General features: G+C 39.9%; 1 protein-coding gene and 1 pseudogene across 2 annotated transcripts in view; both read left to right on the forward strand.

Moving 5' to 3' along the window:
* The window catches only part of Ank2 (ankyrin 2), a 557,097-nt gene that overhangs the window by 151,828 nt on the left and 383,387 nt on the right, over positions 1-21,882 (forward strand). Inside the window, exon 2 of one of the 2 annotated variants that reach the window (XM_040751836.1) lies at positions 10,590-10,650. The exons of the other annotated variant lie outside the window; for it this stretch is intronic. Coding sequence (XP_040607770.1) covers positions 10,630-10,650 — 21 coding nt within the window. The 5' untranslated portion in view covers positions 10,590-10,629. The remainder of the gene's footprint in view (positions 1-10,589; positions 10,651-21,882) is intronic. 2 annotated transcript variants of the gene reach the window in all.
* LOC101832750 lies at positions 7,551-9,225 on the forward strand (annotated as a pseudogene).

The following is a 21,882-nucleotide window of genomic DNA, read 5'->3' on the forward strand; positions in this document are numbered from 1 at the left end:
TTTTTTTTTTTTTTTTTTTTTTTTTGGTTTTTACGAGACAGGGTTTCTCTGTATTGTTTTGGAGGCTATCGGTCCAGCCCGGCCTCGAACTCACAGAGATCCGCCTGCCTCTGCCTCCTGAGTGCTGGGATTAAAGGCGTGCGCCACCACTGCCCGGCCAGCTCTTAGGTTTTTAATAGTTGTGGTTGGACAACTCCAAGGTGTGACTGGAAGCACATTCTGGAAAATGGCTGTGGAGGAGGGTCAGCAGTTGTTCCTGTTGCTGTATCTAGGTAGCTGCTAAAAAATAATGGGATGGGGGAAAGCTAGCTTAAAATAAATGAGTCTTCATGTTCAATAGGAGGTGTGTTTTTTGTTGTTGTTATTGTTTTGCTTCTTGGTTTTTCTTTAGTTAGGTTTTTTATTGTTCTTCTTTGTTTTGTTTTGCTGAGGGGGATACTGAGAGATACTGAGAAAACTGGTGCTGATGGTGAAAGTGTTTGTCTAGTTAATGTTTCATTAGTGACAAGCAGTTTTCAGTGTCTTATCTTTGCCAAGCTCACAGCAAAATCTCTGCTGAGAAAGAATGAGAGATGTGAAGTAGTTTGCCACCGCATCCTAATTCCCAGTCTGAGGCTGGGAGAATGGAGTTGAATAGTGAATCTGAAGGAGGCAAAGGAAGCATTTTGAATGGAGCTAAGCGAAAGACATCATTAACACAGAGAGAGTTGCAGACTCACAGCAGTGAGGGGAGCACTTTGGTTGCCGAGCCTCTCTTCTCTCTCGGAGAAGAATAAACATGTATGAAAGGCCAGGACTGAGTTTTTCCGTTATCCCGCAAAAGGAATAATGCCACTTCTGTCAGTGGCAAGAGTCCTTGGAGATTGCTGGGCAGCTCAATGGGAGCTGAAAGCTCTGTGTCTTTGTCAGTCTCTGGAAACTGGAACTAAAATTAAAAGTAGTTCAACAGTTGTAAATGTCAGATGGAACGCTTTGCTCAGCCCTGAGCATACAGTGCTGACTTTCCTCTTACATCCTGGGCTATTGTGTGAGATGCTGGATCCCGCCTGTTAGCACTACTTCACTGATACAAGAACCAAAAAATAAAAAATAAAAACAAAACAAAAAACAAAAAAAACAAACCTTGGTCCACAATTAAGATTCTGTGATGTGATGTTATTACCAATATGCCTGGAACTTTAATTGAGCAAGTTTTTGTTAACTTGTTTTAACCTTTTGGTACTTGGAGACCGTATTCCTTTTTCACTGTGATTACCTCCCTGCTTTGATGGAAACTTCTTGTGAATGCCTAAGTGTTACACTTTCCAAGTCAGTACTAAGCCACACAGGGGGTTGTTGACTACATACAAAGTGGATTGTGGGAAGATTTTGCAAAAAATATGAAAAGAAAAGCCATCTGAAACCCATGGTTACACACACAATTGCAGGAAGTTTGAAATAGTGGTTGTGATTTAAGTATCTGAATGATCTTTTGTAATTTTGATGGCTTCTAGTAAGATTTTGTGAATGTGGGCACTACGTCTGTTGAAACTACGGTCTTAATTTAGATAAAATAGACCAAGAAAGATAGATGGTGGGCATGCTTGTGGGTGCTGGAAGAGACGCCATGGGAGCTGGGAGAGTGACCAGTCAGTCCTTGACTCACGATGGCTCTTGATGGTCTGTATATCGAAGTATGAATAGGACAGAAGATCCCCGAGAGTGCTTTGTGGAAGGTGCCAGAATGTTTTTGATGGCTCATTAAAACACATAAGCAGTGAGTTCCACTTGAGAATTTCTGATTCAAGAGATGGAAGGGGCCCACGAACTCACATGACTAAGCTCCTAGGTGATACTTATCCTAATCTTGCAGGTGCACTGACCCCTGAAATAAGCGTTATTCTCCCAATTCATTATGCAGAAAGATTCCTTGAGCAGACCAGAACATCTCCATAAAAAGCATCTTATGGGACTCAAGAGTCAGTGGTTTAAACAATTATTTTCTTGGGGATGAAGAGATGGCTCAGCCATTCAGAGCACTGCCTGCTCTTCCAGAGGACCCGGGTTCAATTCCCAGTGCCCACATGGCAGCTCACAACTGTCGGTAACTCCAGTTCCAGGGGATCCGACACCCTCACATAGACATACATGCAAGCAAAACAGCAATACACCTAAAATAAGAACAAATAAGTCATTCAAATGTTAATTTTTTTCATTTATTTTTGAGATCATAATATAATTACAAAATTTCTTGCTTCTCTTCCTGCCTTCTAAAACCTCACATATATCCCGTGTTGCTTTCTTTCAAATTCATGGCCTCTTTTTTCATTGTTATCCCATGCACATGTGTATGTGCATATACGTACATATTCCTAAATACACCCTGTTCAGTCTGTATAATGCTACTTGTATGTATGTTTTCAGGGCTGACTATTTGGTATTGGATAATTAGTTGGTGTGCTCATCCCTGGAGAAAATAGTTTCTCCCACTGTCAACATTTCTTAGTTGCTTGTAGTACTTTACATAGGTTGAGACCTCATGGGCATTCCACTTCTACTATAGTATATATTTTAAAAAGCCCTATAGTGATTCTGGTACTTTAGGCTCAAGGATACCGATCTGAAGACTTTAAACCAAAGGAGCGTCTCCAGCTTGTTAGATTTTGAGTCTTTCATTTTTCATAATCATCCCTGGTAGAGTTCTCATCTTCCTTCAAGGGTAAGAGAAAACCACGTGGGAACATTATAACAGGTTAATGGCTTAATCATTCCATAGGCTAAATTGCATCTCATAAAAGCATGATGCATTGTGATACAATATGACAAATAGTTAACTAAATCCGATATTACCTATTATCAAGTAAACCAAGTCTTTCAAAGGAGACAGTAAAATGTCGTGGGAAAAGAATAGACTTTCTTTTTTTTTTTTTGATTTAAAAATTTTTTTATTAATATTTTTTTTATTTTCCATTTTAAATTTAGATAAGAAACAAGGTTGCTTCACAAGTCAGTACGAGGTCCCTCTCCCTTTCCCTCCCCTCCTCCCGTGCCCTCCCCCCAACCCCCCCCGTTATCCCCTCATTCCCCCAGGGAGGGTGAGGCCCTCCATGGGGGTGTCCATAGTCTGTCATTTCCTATAGGGCAGGGCCTAGACCCTTCCCCAAGAGTTCAGGGTGAGAGTGCACCTCACATTGTTCAATGGGAGTCCAAAGTCCGTGTGTATACTTGGGATGGGTACTGATCTGCTGTCCAAGGCTCAATAGATTACCTAGGCCTCCTCACTGACACCCAGATTCGGGGGGTCTTGATCAGTCCCATGCTGGATTCCCAGGCTGATGCCTGGGATTCAAGAGTTAACCTTTGTCAGGTCAGCTGTTTCTGGGGGTTCAACCAGCCCAGTCTTAATCCCTTTGATCATCAGTCCTCCCTCTCTGATACTGGCTTTCTTGAGTTCAGCTCAGTACTTAACCAGCCAGTAAATGAAGTTTCTGTTTCCCAGACTCTCTGGCAATAGGATTGTAGGCTGGCACTCCCCAGATCTATGTCTAAAATCCATATATGAGAGAGTACATGCCATGTTTCTCTTTTTGTGACTGGGTTACCTCACTCAGGATGGTTTCTTCTAGTGTCATCCATTTGCCTGCGAATCTCATGATTCCATTATTTTTTTCTGCTGAATAGTACTCCATTGTGTAGATGTACCACATTTTCTCTATCCATTCTTCGGGTGAGGGACATCTAGGTTGCTTCCAAGTTCTGGCTATTACAAATAAAGCTGCTATGAACATAGTGGAACAGACATCTTTGTTATATGAATGGGCATCTTTTGGATATATGCCTAAGAGTGCAGTTGCTGGGTCTTGTGGTAGGTTTATTCCCATTTTTCTGAGGAATCTCCATACTGCTTTCCAAAGTGGCTGAACCAGTTGGCACTCCCACCAGCAATGGAGGAGTGTCCCCCTTTCACCACATCCTCTCCAGCATAAATTGTCATTGGTGTTTTTGATTTTAGCCATTCTGACAGGAGTGAGATGGTATCTCAGAGTTGCTTTGATTTGCATTTCCCGGATGGCTAAGGATGTTGAGCACTTTCTCAAGTGCCTCTCAGCCATTTTAGACTCCTCTATTGAAAACTCTCTATTTAGTTCTGCAGCCCACTTCTTAATTGGGTCCTTTGCTGTTTTGGAGACTTGCTTCTTGAGTTCTTTGTAAATTTTGGAGATCAACCCTCTGTCAGATGTGGGATTAGTGAATATTTTTTCCCATTCTGTGGGCTGCCTTTTTGTCTTGCTGACTGTGTCCTTTGCCTTACAGAAGCTTCTCAGTTTCAGTAGGTCCCATTTATTAATTGTTGATCTCACTGTCTGTGCTACTGGTGTTATGTTCAGGAAGCTGTCTCCTGTACCAATTCTTTCAAGGGTACCACCCACTTTCTCTTCTAAGAGGTTCAGTGTGGCTGGATTTATGTTGAGGTCTTTGATCCATTTGGACTTAAGTTTTGTGCATGGCGATAAACATGGATCGATCCGCATTTTTCTACATGCCAGTCTCCAATTATGCCAGCACCATTTGTTGAAGATGCTTTCTTTATTCCATTGTATATTTTTAGCTTCTTTGTCAAAGATCAGATGTTCGTACGTGTGTGGGTTAATACCCGGATTTTCAATTCGATTCCATTGGTCTGCCTGTCTATTTTTGTGCCAATACCAAACTGTTTTCAGGACTATAGCTCTATAATAGAGCTTGAGGTCAGGGATAGTGATGCCTCCGGACGTTGCCTTGTTGAACAGGGTTGTTTTGGCTATCCTGGGTCTTTTGTTTTTCCATACAAAATTGATTATTGTTCTTTCAAGGTCTGTGAAGAATTGAGCTGGGATTTTAATGGGGATAGCATTGAATCTGTAGATTGCTTTTGGCAGGATTGCCATTTTTACTATATTGATCGTACCTATCCAAGAGCATGGGAGATCTTTCCATTTTCTGAGGGCTTCTTTAATTTCTTTCTTTAAAGATTCAAAGTTCTTACGATACAGGTCTTTCACTTGTTTGGTTAGCGTTACCCCAAGGTATTTTATATTGTTTGTGGCAATTTCAAGATGGACAGATCCTGACTTTTCTACTTACACCACTTGGGTAAGTTGTGATGGCTGGTTTCCTCCTCTGGAAAGAAGCAGTGATTCCTGACTCACAATGTGAACCGTAAGGGTGTGTGTGGTATGTGTCAAATGTATAGTGTAGTAGTATAGATTCTGATGCACTATGAGTGTTAAATAAAGCAGCTAAAAAACAAAGAGGAAGGGGAGGAGTGTGAAGTGAATAGGATCAAAATACATTGTATACATGTATTAAATTCCCAAAACCATTGTCCGAGTCACTTTTATATTGCTGTGATAAAACACCATTACAAGGCAACTTGTAAAACAAAACAAAACAAAACAAAGCAAAAAAAAAACCACAGTTAATTGGGCTTACAGTTTCAGAGGATTAGAGACCATTATGGTGGAACAGGGGAATAACTGAGCACTCACATCTTAATCCACAACCACCAGGCAGAAAGAGGGCACAGGGGGAATGGTGCCAGTCTTTTGAAATCTCAACTCCTGTCCCCAGTGACACACCTTCTCAATAATGCCATACCTAATCCTTCCCAAACAGTTCCATGAACTGGGAACCAAGTATTCAAAGATATTAGCCTATGGGGGCCGTTCTCATTCAAGCCATCACAAACATTGTAATAGAAGAAGAAATGGTGAATAGCACATGTCTCTCATACCACTGGCTATAAGGTGAAGTTTGCTGTCCAATTTCATACTCCTCAGATGGCAATTTCAGCAAAAGCATGTGAATGGATTTAGATTAAGTCTAAAAATAAATATAACATCTTAAGTGTCTTTCATATAAGATTTATGAATCATTTAGAATATATAAAGAAAATTTAAAACAAGTTTTGGGGATGTTGTGCTTTGGAAATGATTCCTTTTCTGTGATTAAATAGGCACAGTGTATACACATTTTCTGGAATACTAATGAAATATTTGAAAAAATGAGGCGTGTTTGTATATATTGACTTGGCCAAAGTCCACAAGAATAATAAATAAAGCAGGTTCAAAAATCAATATATGTCATTCAAAATATCATAATTATATGACTATAATAAAACAATTCTGTCAAGCTCAGTAACTCCAATGGAGAGAACATTGGCCTACCATTAGAGAAGCAGTGACTGTCATCTGCACCCTGAATTCTCAGTGTGGTGAGCTAGGTAGATGCTGGATCTGCTCTCCATCGACCAGATGTGTACTATTTCAGAAGGTCACTGTGAGATCAAAGGAGTTCATGCATGGGAAATGCTTTGGGCTAGGCCTAGACATAGCCTGCTGTCAATAAGTCTAACAATTTAATAATGCATAACTGATTTTTGCATGCCTAAATTTTGTTAGGCATAGCTGACTTACTCTCCATGATTCTTTAAGTAACCTCATTTCATGCCTACACAGTAGGCAGAGCTCAGCAATTTGTACAAGGCCTATAGTTAGCAAGTGGCCATGCCAGGTCTTGAAGCCAGGCCAGTTATATCCCAATGCCAGGCCTTTCCTGGTAAACCTCAGCCCACAGTCTTTGTCCTTTTTCTCTCATAAGGCAAATGCTCTTGAAAAAGCTTTCTCTGAAGTCAAGTGATATGACTGTGTGGTGAATTTTCTTTGAAATTCTGTCCAGGAAAAGCATTGAAGTTGATGAATACAAACTCCTTCTGAAAGGTATAAAAACATTTGAATATAATGTGCCAACCAGCACAATTTCCAAATGGATGCACACACTGAAATCCAGGCTTGCCTTTGTATTGTCCTCAGTGAGTCATTCTGGTCTCCTCACTGCCATCAACACCAGATCATCATTCTGTGTATCCCAGTCTGCCTGCCTGATGATGTTAAGTCACATATGGGAAACCCAGGAAGAATCTTTGCATTTTAAAGACTGTTTTAAAAATTAATTAATCAAGAAAATGACAAAGGCATAGAAGAATCTATGAACTTTCTAAGGAAAATAAATACAAAGAGGCAGAAGCTATGTATTGCTTTAAGTAATGAGCACAGTGGGAAAGACTTTATTGGCAATAGAAAATGAATTAAATACTTAATAAGGTGTGTAGCAGAGGTTCTGTATGGATTATAAATGATATTTTTGGAAAGCCAAAAAGAAAAAGGGTCAAATAAGAAATGTGGTAGGCAGACATACATGCAGGACAAGCACTCATACACGTAAAATAAAACATATTTAAAATAGAATAATGGCATGTGTCTTGCCAGACAGTGGAACACACATAAGTCAACATCTAAATCAGTGGTTCTCAACCTGTGGGTAGCGACACTTTTGGGGTCAAACAACACCTTCACAGGGGTCACTTAAGACCATTGGGAAACACAGATATTTACATTATGATTCATAGCAGTAGCAAAACTAGAGTTATGAAGTAACAGTAGAAATAATTTTATGGTTGGAGGTCACCACAACATGAGGAGCTAGCTGTATTAAAGGTTTGTAGCATTAAGAAGGTTGAGAGGCAGGTTCTCTTACATCGACCGCCTAAGAGTCGCACTGTAAGAAGCAACACCTCCTCCTCGCCTCCTCCATCCTCCTGGAAGCCGCAAAGCAGCAACCATGCGTGAGTGCATCTCCATCCACGTTGGCCAGGCTGGTGTCCAGATCGGCAATGCCTGCTGGAAACTCTACTGCCTGGAACATGGCATCCAGCCTGACGGCCAGATGCCAAGTGACAAGACCATTGGGGGAGGAAATGACTCCTTCAACACCTTCTTCAGTGAGACAGGCGCTGGCAAGCATGTGCCCCGGGTTGTGTTCGTAGACCTGGAACCCACTGTTATCGATGAAGTTCGCACTGGTACCTACCGCCAGCTCTTCCACCCTGAGCAGCTCATCACAGGCAAGGGAGATGCTGCCAATACCTATGCCCGTGGCCACTACACCATTGGCAAGGAGATCATTGATCTTGTCTTGGACAGAATTCGAAAACTGGCTGACCAGTGCACGGGTCTTCAGGGCTTCTTGGTTTTCCACAGCTTTGGTGGGGGAACTGGCTCTGGGTTCACCTCCCTGCTGGTGGAGCGGCTATCTGTAGATTATGGAAAGAATTCCAACCTGGAGTTCTCCATCTACCCAGCCCCCCAGGTTTCTACCGCTGTGGCTGAGCCCTACAACTCCATCCTCACCACCACACCACCCTGGAGCATTCTGATTGTGCCTTCATAGTAGACAACGAGGCCATCTATGACATCTGTCGTAGAAACCTCGATATTGAGTGCCCCACCTACACTAATCTAAATAGGTTGATAGGTCAAATTGTGTCTTCTATCACTGCTTCCCTCAGATTTGATGGGGACCTGAATGTTGACCTGACAGAGTTCCAGACCAACCTGGTACCCTACCCTCGCATCCATTTCCCTCTGGCCACATATGCCCCTGTCGTCTCTGCTGAGAAAGCCTACCTCCCATGAGCAGCTTTCTGTAGCAGAGATCACCAATGCCTGCTTTGAGCCAGCCAACCAGATGGTGAAATGTGACCCTCGCCATGGTAAATACATGGCTTGCTGCCTGCTGTACCGTGGGGATGTGGTTCCCAAAGATGTCAATGCTGCCATTGCCACCATCAAGACCAAGCGTACCATCCAGTTTGTGGACTGGTGCCCCACTGGCTTCAAGGTTGGCATTAACTACCAGCCTCCCACCGTGGTACCTGGTGGAGACCTGGCCAAGGTCCAGAGAGCTGTGTGCATGCTGAGCAACACCACAGCCATTGCTGAGGCCTGGGCTCGCCTAGATCACAAGTTTGATCTGATGTATGCCAAGCGTGCCTGTGTGCACTAGTATGTGGGTGAGGGCATGGAGGAGGGGGAGTTCTTTGAGGCCCGTGAATACATGGCTGCCCTAGAGAAGGATTATGAGGAGGTTGGTGTGAATTCTGTTGAAGGAGAGGGTGAGAAAGAAGGAGAGGAATACTATTTTTTTTTATTTTTGAGGAATACTAAATTAATTGTAACAAAAGTGCTGCTTTTACAGGGAAGTTTATTCTGTTTCAACAAAGTTGTGGTCTGATCAGTTAATTTGTATGTGGCAATGTGTGCTTTCATACAGTTACTGACTTATGGTTTAAAATATGAATGACTTGTCATAAACTCAAGCCGTCCATTTCACTGGTGGGTTTTAAATAAAATATTCTCTGTCTTAAAAGTAAAAAAAAAAAAAAAGAAGGTTGAGAAACACTGACCTAAATGATTACTACGAAGATCATGGCTAGATAAATTCTTTAGTAACCACTTATTACACAGATGTACACACATTAAAATGGGATGCACGGGGCAGAGGAGCTCAGTAAGAGCTCTGTAAGTGTGAGGACCTGAGTTTGAATCCCCAGGACTCAGTACAGCCAGACATGACGTTGGTGCTTGTAACCTCAGAACTGGGGTGGGAGTGATGGTAAGATTTCCAGCGCTCCCGTGGATGGCCTGCAAACCATGCACACACAAGCAGCACTAGCTGGGTTGTCAACAACAACAACAAAAAAAAGAGGAGAAGGTGTTAGGCAATTTAAGGGTGAGTCAGAGGGGCAAGTGAGGATGGGTGGTATATATGATCATGTTTCAGTGTCTTTTCACTTTCAGAGTGAAAAGAAAAATTGGGATGAGGTAGGCTTCCCAAAGTTCACTGGCAGCAAGCCTAACCAAAATGGAAACTTCTAGTTCCGTAAGAGACCTGCCTCAAAGCAGTAAGTCAGAGAGCAGTAGAGGAAGATACCTAGCGTCCTGCTTTGGCCACCATATGTGCATGAAGGGCACACACACACACACAGTTATGTGCATGCACCACACATGTGCAAATAGCACACACCTCACACGTGCAAATACTAAATAACGTGACATGTGGGCCACGTAGAATGTGGGATTCGGTACAGTGTGCTGATAGCACGCTGTGTGTAAGCTTATGTACTAGGTCTATATGCGAACACAGAAATCTCATGTTTGAAGGGAAAAGAGCATGCGTGAGGGAAAGTAGTGCTGGATTTACACAGTGGAAAAAGAGATGTTAATTTTTTCCAAAGTTCAGTTTTTAGAGTGTTTCAACAATAAAGTTTTAATTTTATGTAGTACACTGTAAAGTGAGTAATGAGCGTGGAAGTTACAGAACTGGCTACCTAACGGTTTTTATGTAAGTTATATCAACATATTTTTGGGTGCATAGAAGTGATCAAAGTGTCAATCAAAGTATATGGCTGTGTGTTGCTTGCTTCACTAAACTTGAGCCAAGAAAGCCATTTGTATGAGTAAACACAAATATTCCTATTTCACAATACCCTCAAACATCCCCTAACAATTGTCTAATTATGGAAATTCTCATACATTCTTGATTGTTATATGCTATTTTCCTATTATATTTTGTCTACTTTTTGAGCACTTGAAGTAATGTTTTTGCTTTATTCTTTTGCAATACAAAGAGTTGTGTCAGTGTGCACTACAAACTTAATTTTAGTTCCCATCTGACTGTTAATGACATATGATTCCAAACTTTTAATGTTTTCTCTCTTCTTTTCCTTTTAGGTAAGTAACTGATCAGGGACATGAAGAACTGGCATTTCAAATGACAACCATGTTGCAAAAGGTACTTTTGGTATTCTAATGTTATTTTGAAGGAATGCGATCAAAAGCCATGGGGGCTGGAATGTAACTGATTACTCCTTTGTTTAAAAATATCTCGTGACCCAGGCTTTGGTGGTGCAAAGCCTTTAATCCCAGCACTTGGGAGGCAGAGGCAAGCAGATCTCTGTGAGTTCGAGGCCATCCTGGTCTACAGTGGGAGTTCCAGGACAGCCTCCAAAACAATACAGAGAAACCCTGTCTCGAAAGACCAAAAAAAAAAAAAAAAAAAAAAAAAAGTCTTGTGAATCAGATGTAAAGACATAATATCATTAATCATTTTAAACGATGAAGAAAGTAAGTATGACAATCTTTTCTTCGGTGTTGAAGCAGTTATTATCAGTATAATATTAGTATTATGCGGGAATGGAAAGAGAATTGTCTTTTCTCCAAGACTCGTTTCTGGGAAATGAAGGAGGATGCTGACTGCCTGTAATGGGTAGAATAGGTCACACTGGGATTCAGCCAGCCCTCAACTCTCCTTTCTGTTCTTAGGCTTTATTTTCTGGGGTCAAACTGTCTTCAGAATTACTTATAGTATTTGTTGTTTTAAGTTTGCTGACTGGAGTATTCAATTCTAGATAATTCAACTAGATGGCATCGATGTGGAGAATTCTTGGGGGGGGGGAAGAAATACATGTGTAGAAATTGTTTTTTGATAAAGGAAAATAGAGGGAAACAGGGAACATTATACAGAATTGTACAGAGGAACCACAGGATGTGAAATTCCTTAGTCTGATGCGTCACACACGTGATGTTTAGAATTATATTCTCTTTAAAAGGCATGATCATATCCAAGAGAATATTTCTTTTCTCTAGATGTCATCTTTAAAAATATAGAAACCATCTCAATCTCATTACAGAGAAAATCTCTACATTATAAACTATTAAGCTTGCTGTACAAAGTCATAGCATTTGTAACCATGCGAAAGGCCGGTGGTGTTTTGGATATTATAAATCATGTGTTGTCCCTTCACACAAGATTAATAACTAAACACAAATGACTAGAAGATGTAGGGGACACAGAAGAAGGGAAATGATTTGTTTCCTTATAAAAATGCCATTTTAAAGAACTTCCAGTTTTGCTGAGAAAATTTCTTATAAAAATTTGGGCAGGTGCCACCAAGGAGGCATTATCTGAGGAGGCGTTTGACAAAAAAGTTTAGGAAACGGCTCCACACAAAAATGTTTATGTTCCTTTAATGACAAATATTTATTTAATTATAATACATTTCTATACTTTGCAGGCATTGCTTCACTAACATAGTTTTTGACAGTTTCCTTATTGTTGATATGGGAGAACGCTATTCCACTTGGGCTATTTTAAAGGAGGATAGCTGTCACTCTGTCTTGTTCTATGACCAGTAATATTTGTACAAGGATGCGGTAGTACTGTTTGATTTCCTTGAAGTACAAGTAAGTGAGGCTTTCCAGTGTGAGTGGCAGGTTGGAACTGGAGAGAGTCCTGGCAGGGCAGTGGAGGGATTTATGGTAGAACTGGGAATGACTGTCTTGTAACTGTACTGGGGGGAAACGTCTTTGGAAGGCTGGTCCACTAACCAGGGCATCTTTATCCTTTCATTCTTTGGTTCCCTTTCCATAAGAAATCTCTCAGTTCTGTCTTGTGTCCTTAACCACTGTTTAGGATTTAAGCTTTAGGTGTATATCCCTGACTCCCACTTGAGAATCTCTGTTTAGTGGTGTGTGAAGTCTAGTCTAGTTACACATAAGAAAGTAGTAAAAGGAAATGAAAATAATTAAGATTTTAGATGTCTTTTCTTAAAGACCTACTTAACATGTAAAAACTGGAAGAAAATATCAAAGACTAGAATTTTCTGATATTAGGGAATAGGGTAGTCTGCATTGACATGGTCGTTGACATACACATTTTTTTGTTCGCTCAAGATAACCAAAACTTTTCATGTAAAAGTAGAGATCCAAGTTTGTATCTTTGCATGTAAATGAGATGTAGTTCTCGAGGCCTGTCCCAAAGTAATGGGACATTGACCTTTCATTCTATCCTTGAATAATCTGCTTGAACTTTAGATAACTACATCTTGCAAACTGCATTTTATGTGATTGTTTTCTCCTGAAGCACATACATTGTTGCTAATAATGATAGAATTAGATTTGTTTGTCTTGATTGATTTAAGTGTTTCTAACCAACAAATCAAATGGGAGTTCTCTAGTTTTCCCATTAAATATAATTAGATGGAGCATCTCTATGACACTATAATTGTATAGTTTTTGTGACTGGAGAAAATAACACTCTTATTTCTTATCCCCCGCTGCTGTTTGAGGTTAAAGATATTCATAATATTCAATACAACTTGTTCTTCCTTAGCTATGGAAAAAAAATAAGTTGAAAAATTTGGTAAGCTAAAGATCACTATGTTCTTTTACAAAAGGAAAAAGAATAGAAATGTTTTTAAAAGAAAAGTATTTATTCTATGCTGAGTTTTTCTCTATGGTACCCAGGACGCCAAGCCTTTATTGTGAGCCTGTGTATAATAGAGAATTCAGGGAAAGGAGGGCCTGGGACGAGAGCTCAGTTGGTATAGCGCTTGTCACGCATGCATGACAACTTAAATTCCACCACCCCACTGCCAGTACCACAATCACTGACAACAGCAAACTATGCACAGAACTGTGTGTCTTAATCCCAGCATGGGGATACACCCACAGGTGGAAATATGAGGCAGACTGGTCAGCCAGTCTAAGTGCATTGGTAAGGTCCAGACTCAGTGAGGTCAGTTGAGGATGTTGTCCCAAATAAGGTGGAGAAATGACTGAGAAAGACATGCAATATCAACACACCACACACACACACACACACACACACCCTACAAGCACAAAATGGAAAAGGAAATGAAGTTTTAACGAGTTTATTGATCAGTTTTTTCAAAGCAAAGTCATCCCCCTGACCCACAATTCATTTACTTAACTCCTGTTTGTTACTAGTCTAAGAGGAAGCAGTGATGAGTTACTGTGTTGGTCTTATGGTTAGACAAGGAACAACAGTAGGGTTTGTGTTACTTACCAACAAAATCTTCACTGATTTTGGAAGCAATCGAGCATACATGTCCCTTTAGGGTATATTAGAAGGACTTACCCCAAAGACTCACATGAATCACAGCAGTCTCTAAGTCCTGAGTCCACATACTTAGAACAAAGCATAACAGGAAAGTCTGACCTTAGCCTGATCAGAGGATGGAACCTGGAAATACAGATCTCATGGGAGAGTTCATGCCCTCCTAAGCATGCATCTGGCCCTCTTCATTCTGTTGTTTACAATGGTGCTACGAATATATTATTAAATGCTAACAGCTTCAGAAGTACTTTTGGGGAGGGAGAGGGAGCTGGGATTGCCGTGTGAAACAAACTTGTTTCTAACTTAAATAATAAAAAAGGAAAAAATAAAAAAGTACTTTTGAGTTCCTCAAGCAATGGCAAGAGTTGCAAATCTTAAAGGAAAGGCCTATCTCAGGGAAGTTTTATTCAGCTTCACAGGGCATGCCGATCTCCAATTCCCAAGAGCTACTCTCAAGTGGGACTGAAAAGGAGGGCACACTTATTGCAGATAGGGGACAAGTGTGTGCTTCATGGGTTTGTGGGAGCCAGCAGAGGGAAAGAGTGGAATTTGCAGGCAGATGAAAGGGGACTTTAAATAAAGAACCCGACTTAAGTTTTTGGCAAGGATCCAGTGCACTGGGAATTCTCCATTGAAGTAGGTTGGACTTCCCAGATTTGAATGCATGTGTTTCTCTCCAGTGCAGGTAGCCAAGTACTAAGGCTTCAAAAGGAACCAATTATCTTCTGTCTTCCTCACATCGGAAAGAGAACAATATATGGAGGACAATGTACTCCTGAGAAATCTTAGAGGCAATGTTTGAAAACCGTTTAAAGACAAACCTACCATGTGCCTTCTTTTAAAGAGAGTTGTAAACATCTTTTGTGCTCCCAACATAATTGATCATAGTTGGCAGATGCCCAAGCCAAATTCTTTGTAATGTGAGGAGTTTGTTTTATTATTACTGTTAGCTTTTTAAAGTATATATACCCAGAGAGTAACCAACTTACACAATACTTTTGACTAATTTTGTGCACAAAACAAAGCTTCATGATAAAGAATTTTCCATTTGTTCCATCAAGCCACACCTCTAAACCTTGAGTTTGGAGCATCTTCAGATCTTAGATTTGGGGACCAAAGGCCATCAGCCTTATTTTCATCTCAATTCTTTGAGGCCCAGACTGAACTCACATTCTTTCTGTGAGCCTCAGGGTCATCACTGCTGTACTCCATGCACCTCGGTGCCTTGATTTTCTTTTCGCTCACATTTTATTTTTATTTTCTGCCTAGTCAAATACAATCTACATAAGAAAAAATCAAACTGGACAAATTGTAGGTCATTAGTAAAGTAGAAAAAAATGAACGGACAAACAAAATTGGATTAGCAGGAGACACATGGAGAAAAATAATGATGGGGGAAGGACTAGCAAATAGAATATCTGTTTTAATAATACAATACAAAATCATCTTTAAATTCATACATTTTATAATTTTACATAGTTTTTTTGGTGTGGAAATTAAGGGTATATGCATTAGATATATAGGAAAGTAAGGAGGAGAGGTCAGATTCTTACTTTAAATGGGGCACTCATTAGGCCATCCATAGATTAAGATTGGGCTAAATTACTCAGGCTCTAAGGTCTATTACATTTTGTGGGTTTCTAGATCTGCTGCCTTTTCTCAGTGGATACCTATATAATTGTCTACCAGTGTGGTGTTGTGGGAGTGAGTGACTGATGAAATCACAGTTTGAAATCCAGACAAAAATGTTTAGCATCTTATCAATAAATCATGTGTGAACAGCATCCTTCTCACAGTTAAGTCTTTTCAGTTAAAGAATTTGCGGAATGCCCAGTTTTTAGGGGATGCACATCAGTATTGACCAGGAAGAGACTCTTGCGTATAAAGTCCATGTTTGCCTTGTGTTTTATGAGGACAAGACATCACTATATAGCCCAGGCTGGCTTTGGGTTTATGATACTCTTCCCTTAGCCTCTTCCGTGCTGGGATTCAGTGTGTACACCATGATGGCTCTGTTACAGGTGTGTGACACCATGCCAGCTCCATTACAGGTGTGCACCACGCCTTTACAGTGTCTTGTGTGTCACCCTGCTCTCTCAATATAACTTTCTATTGTGATAAAACAAATAACATGATCAATATGCTTAAAGCAAAGTATCACACAGTCATTTTCAAAATTAGACTGCCAGTGGCACCAGAGAGAAGCTAAACTTACCTTGCTCTAGGTAACTTTGCCTGCTCATTAAGGTTAAAGAACAGGAAAAATGGCATGGGAGCCAAATAGTTGGAGAAGTATTTAAAATAGAAAAATAGCTTAGGCTTCTGAAGTGAGTGAGCTAAACATTTTTTTTGGCTATTTTGAAAAAAAACTCAACTGTATTCTTGATTAGGAAGCATAGGTATGACAAATTATGGGCTAAAACAGAAAATGCTTATAGTTCAAAAATATTGTTCTCCTTTTTGAGGAATATTCTGAAGTGATACAATTTTTAAAACAGTCAAAGGAGAAACCTGCTATGGGGCCCTTTCAAACATAGTTTCTTTGATGAACAGTTGAGCCAAACCTCGAATGTTCTGAATACAGCTTTGCTTTGTGATTCGTTCATCTCCACCAGAAGCAGTTTCAAGCAAAATTTTACTGGTGTAACACTCCCACGGAGAGAGAGGTCTGTAGGGATGCATGTAGGCATATATGACATTGGCATCAGTGTAGTCACACCTGACTTTACCTGTGTCAGTTACACAAAGAACCAGAGGCAGCAAATACTTTAGTATTTCATTATTGAGGCTTTACAGTTGCATTTGTGGGACATTGCCTAGTGCAACTATGAAGACTAAATATACTTGGTATAACTTCTGCCTGTTAGCACGGCATTTTATGTTGAGAACATAACAAATAAACAAATGCTCTTTTTCTTTCCTGTATACCTTTTTAGTGTTAATTGTCTGAAATTCTATAATGAAGGAAGGGGATGAATAGTTATTACTAAACTACCTAGTAAATGTATTTATTGTAGAGATTAAACTGCACTTTTTTATGGTGGCTCTGAACACTGGAATTCTTCAATTAGGAACCCAACCACATGAGTCAGTAGCCTTTGTTCTCATGTGGTTTTGGAAGAGAAAATGGGCTAATGGGCCTTTTTTTTCAGTTACTGAAAGCTAGCATGCTAAGTGCTTTATAACATCTTAATTGCCAGCCAGGTCCGTGAAACTCCGTGAGGGGAAACAGTGGGATGTGGTGCTGCCAATCAAAATCACCGGTGATGGGTGATGCATATCACAGCCCTGCACCACACTGGTGCTCTGAAACAGAAGAGAGTGACCTACACAGCTCTGGTGAATGCTCAAATAGAGTTCTGCCTAGACCCCAGGGATCTAGGCATAGACACAGAAGACCCTATAGCGACCAGTCTCATTTATTTAATTAAACATTATTTTTAAAATAGCCAGAAATTATAGGTGCACACCTATAAACCTAGCTATCAGGATTTTAAGTTCAAGGCCAGACTGGACTACATAGAGAGACTGTGACTTAAAAATTAATTAAACTAATTAAAAATCAATTTAAAAAACTATGCAAGGCACTATCATTAGGAATCTAATATTTTAAAATATAGTTCTTTTTCAGATACTTACACATTAGTAGTGTGAATACCAAATTTCGCATTGTCCCTTATTTGTTAGCTGCTACCCTGAATTTTCTTTTTCTTTTTCACTGGTACAAGGTTTCACACTGTAATCCACTCATGACAGTGCTCATGGCCCAATCTTCTGTGAGTTGAAATTATAGGTGTGAAACACCACTCCTTTCTCTGTGCTTCACTTCTAATGTTGAGGGGACTCAGGCCAGTTTTTGCTTACCAGTGTTTATAATGGCATAATGCTTTGGTCACAACTGCTGTCAGTGACAGCAGTGAACTCATGACAGTTGATTGAGAAATTTTAACATGGGTACAGCCTTCCTCTAGCCAAACAAGACAGGCTGGGTCCCTATTGAAAAGTATTCAGTTGAAATACTAAGATTTCCAAATTTCCCTGCACTCATCTGTCACATGGGTGTAGAGAAATTTGGAAACGACAGATAAGTAATGGAGTGATAAAGAACAGGACACATTTTATTTCGTAAAGATCTGGCCTTTTAAAACCAAGATAATGTAATTTTAAATGACCTTTAATAAAATAAAACATCCTTATTTTCGTCTGTAGAAGCATAATTTGAATATTTCCCTATTACCCACGAGCAATGTGTAGATTATCGCAAAGAAGACATTCCTTTGCTTGTTTCCCTCATGCAATAGGGAAATCTCAGCCAGGTTCATCGTTGTGGTTATTCTGAAGGTCTCTTTTAGCTCTCACAGCACACATATGTTTGAGGATCAGGGATACACTCTTCTGCCCCATCCTTCAAGTTCTGTTTAATATTATCTTGAACTTCAAGTCAATTAAATTTTATATTTAAAATCAGGGATTTCTGGGTAGTAACTATTTTGAGAATCAGCTATTTACCCATATGCTATCAGCAGAATGTTTTATGGATTATTAATCCAAGTGAATTCTACATGTAAAATCTCCTTTTGGAACATTCATCTGCAATAGATTTCTTTGTTATTTTAGTTTTATGGTTCGTTATTATGAAGAAGTCAATTTGATGTTTGTGAGATGTCATTTATCTAAGTCTTCTTTTTTTCCAGTTGTTTTGAAACAAGGACTTGTTTAGTCTAGACTGACCTTGAACTCACTACGTAGTGGAGGCTGGCCCTGACATCCAGTCCTCTTTACTAAAGTGCTGTCATCACAAGCATGCCTCATTTCAATCATCTTAGTGCTTATACATTTTGAAAAGAATATAAAAGGCAATTCTTTCTTATTTCCTCTACTTGGGGCTGTGCTTAAATGTTTGTTGCCATGGCAGCCAAGAAAAATGTATTAGCTTTTCGTTGCTAAATGTCAAATACCATGATCTTCTATACATAGCATTTAGAATTTACAGCAGTTCAGCTCAGCGTATTGTCCTTGGGTTTACTAGCCTGGGAACTATTATCTGGCTTGTAGCATAGTGGGAGAACTGTCTAGAAATCACAAGACTGCTGCTAGCATCAGCTCCAGTTCTGGTTGGCACTGGGGCCTTGGACAATGACAGGCAGCCTAAACACAGTTTCTTGAATGGATAACTGCAAAAGCAGGAGTGGATGACTTCAAAGGTTCTAAAGTTCCTTTTATTTAAATATTGAGGCAATGAAATCACAGGACTTCTATGACTAATCTTGGTACCCACCTCCAGGAGAGGCTGTTTCTTTGTTTGTGAGGATTTTGGAAAGGGAGTGATGTTTGAGTAGGTCTGTATTCCAACACACTGTACCGGCCTCTGCAACACGCACACATGATTTGCCAGTTCTCTTTTATATAATTTGATATATATTCTTGAAGCTTGTCTTAGTTAGGGTTACTAATGCTGTGGTAAAACACCATGACCAAAGCCACTTGGGGAGGAAAGGGTTTATTTGGATTACACTTCCATACCACTGTTCATCACCCCTGGAGGGAGTCAGGACAGGGACTCAAACAGGGCAGAAACCTGGAGGCAGGAGCTGATGCAGAGGCCATGGAGGATGCTGCTTACTGACTTGCTCTTCATGTCTTGCTTAGTCTGCTTTCTTATAGAACACAAGATCACCAGCCTAGGGATGGCTCCACTCACAAGGGACTGGGCCCTCCTACATCAATCACTAATTAAGAAAACGTCATATATAGGCTTGCCTACAGCTCTGTATTATGGAGACATTTTCACAATGAACTTCCCTCCTGTCAGATGACTCTAGCCTGTGTCAAGTTGGCATAAAATTAGCCAGCACAATGCCTCAGTGTGTGATTGGGTTGCTTATTATATCTGTAAGAACTCTGCTTAACACCCTATGAGAAAGATTGAGAAGGGTTTTTTGATTTAGCATAGCTAGGCTGTATGATGGAAAACTTTGGATTTCAGTGGCCTTGTTAGCACTCCAGAGTCATGTCGAATTTAAAATACATTTCTTTGCTAGTTACTCTATTTGTGCCTATGCTCAAATGTTTGTTACCATGGCAGCTAAGAAAAATGTATTACCTTTTCATTGCCAAATGTCAAATAGCATTGACACTTATTGCCTTTTGTTCAAGTCAAGAATTAACAATACTGGTGAACTGAATTGAATAATTCAGTTCGACTGAGCAGTGTTTGAGGTAGACATCTGATTGTTGATCCTAGTATGACAGTCAGACATAGGATAAGTAAGTTATTTAAAGTATCTGTCTGTCTGTCTATCTATCATCTATCTATCTATCTATCTATCTATCTATCTATCTATCTATCTATCTATGTGTACATGATGTGTGTGAGCTGCACATATACCAGTTTGGAGATCAGAGCACAACTTTGTGGAATTGGCTTCTTTCCTTCCACCTTTACCTGTGTTCTGGGGATTAATCTCAGGTTGGTCATCAGGCTTGTGTGTTGAGTGGTTTTACCTGCTGAGCCGTCTCACCCACCCAAGTTTGTTGTTTTGAGCAAAGGCTTTGTGAAGAGCCTACTTGAATACAAAAAAGAAGTCCGATGTTGATCCACTTCATGCATAAATCAGTTAAGACAGTTCAATATCAATGCTGTTGGGAAGTATTAATAAAACTGTAAAATGGTTGATGATGAGACAGGTCAGTGGGTGAATGCATACTAACCCTGCACAAGTTTTTGTGTTCATCACAAGCACTCAAAACAACAAACAAACAATCCCCAGAAAAACATCAGTGATTGAAAATGACTGACACCAACTTAACCAAACCTGAGATGTGACAGGAAGAAGAGTGAATTAGTTCTAATTTTAGGTTATAGCTGCCTTTTTGTTTTGTTTCTAGTATTATAAAAGACAAGCACTGGTTGCTCTTCTAGAGGTCCTGAGTTCAATTCCCAACAACCACCATCTGTAATGAGATCTGGTTCCCTCTCCTGGCCTGCACACATACATGCAGGCAGGACACTGCGTACATAATAAATAAATAAACATTTTAAAGAAAAGGAAGCTCAATTAGTAATTTGAAGGACTGGGCTGTGGTCAGTTGTAAATTGATTGCCTTTGGTGTACAAATTCTGGGTTCAGTCCATGGCCCCTGAAGAGAGGAGGATAATTAATTTGGATAAAAATAACATGACATAGACACTGACTTTTACAAATAAAAATTAGATAGCTACTTTAAAGTTAGACTGTTCGTTTTAGATATCCCGAAGGGCCATGTGTTAGAAATTGAACAGTAAAATGCATCCAATAGGAACTAAAGTATGAACATTAAGTAATGTCATGAGTAAAGCTATTGGAGGAATATTGGTCTTTCTCATTATTCTATTATTAGCTACCAGATTAAGGAGGAAAGGGAAATCTGGAAAGCAATATAATAAAATGTCCAAATTCTTAGAATTTGGTTCAAGCCAGAAGGAAAGGACCTCCGGCAGATGGTATAGATTTTGAAACGATTCTTCCCATTGTGATCTGTTTTAGTCACATCTCTGCTCTACGGGCTCAAACGATAGTACTCTCAAGTGTTGGTGTAAAAAATGAACGGGTGATTTTTAAATTAAGGTGATTATATTGATGCTTAACAGCTTTTTAGAGCTTTTGAAACACTGAAAGATTTGAATTATGAATTAGTGGCTAAAATTCATGTTAGACAACTAGTGCACATTCGGGCTACTGCTTGGTGAGAAAGCCCATTTTCAAAAGCCAACTGATGACTTGGTAAGATGGCTCAGTAGGAAAAAAAGTGCCACCAGGAAAGGTGAGTTCTGGGAACTCATGGTGAATGGAGAGAACTGACTCCAGGAAGTTGCCCTCTGACCTCCATTGTGTACACGTTAGTGTGACCCCTTCCGCATCATGCACAATGATAAATAAATTGCTAAGAAATGGAAATAAAAAACTGACTTGCTATTATAGTGACTTGAATTGCAAAATGACCAAAATAATAAGGAAGTCATCAGACAAATTGTGGAAGATCTATGAAATGAAGCACACACATGAAAGTAGCTTCAAGAGAAATTTAGTGGCATGAAAATCCTCACCAAATTGGGCACTTTTGATA

Source organism: Mesocricetus auratus, unplaced genomic scaffold (genome assembly GCF_017639785.1).
Source record: "Mesocricetus auratus isolate SY011 unplaced genomic scaffold, BCM_Maur_2.0 Super-Scaffold_100009, whole genome shotgun sequence".
NCBI lineage: Eukaryota > Metazoa > Chordata > Mammalia > Rodentia > Cricetidae > Mesocricetus > Mesocricetus auratus.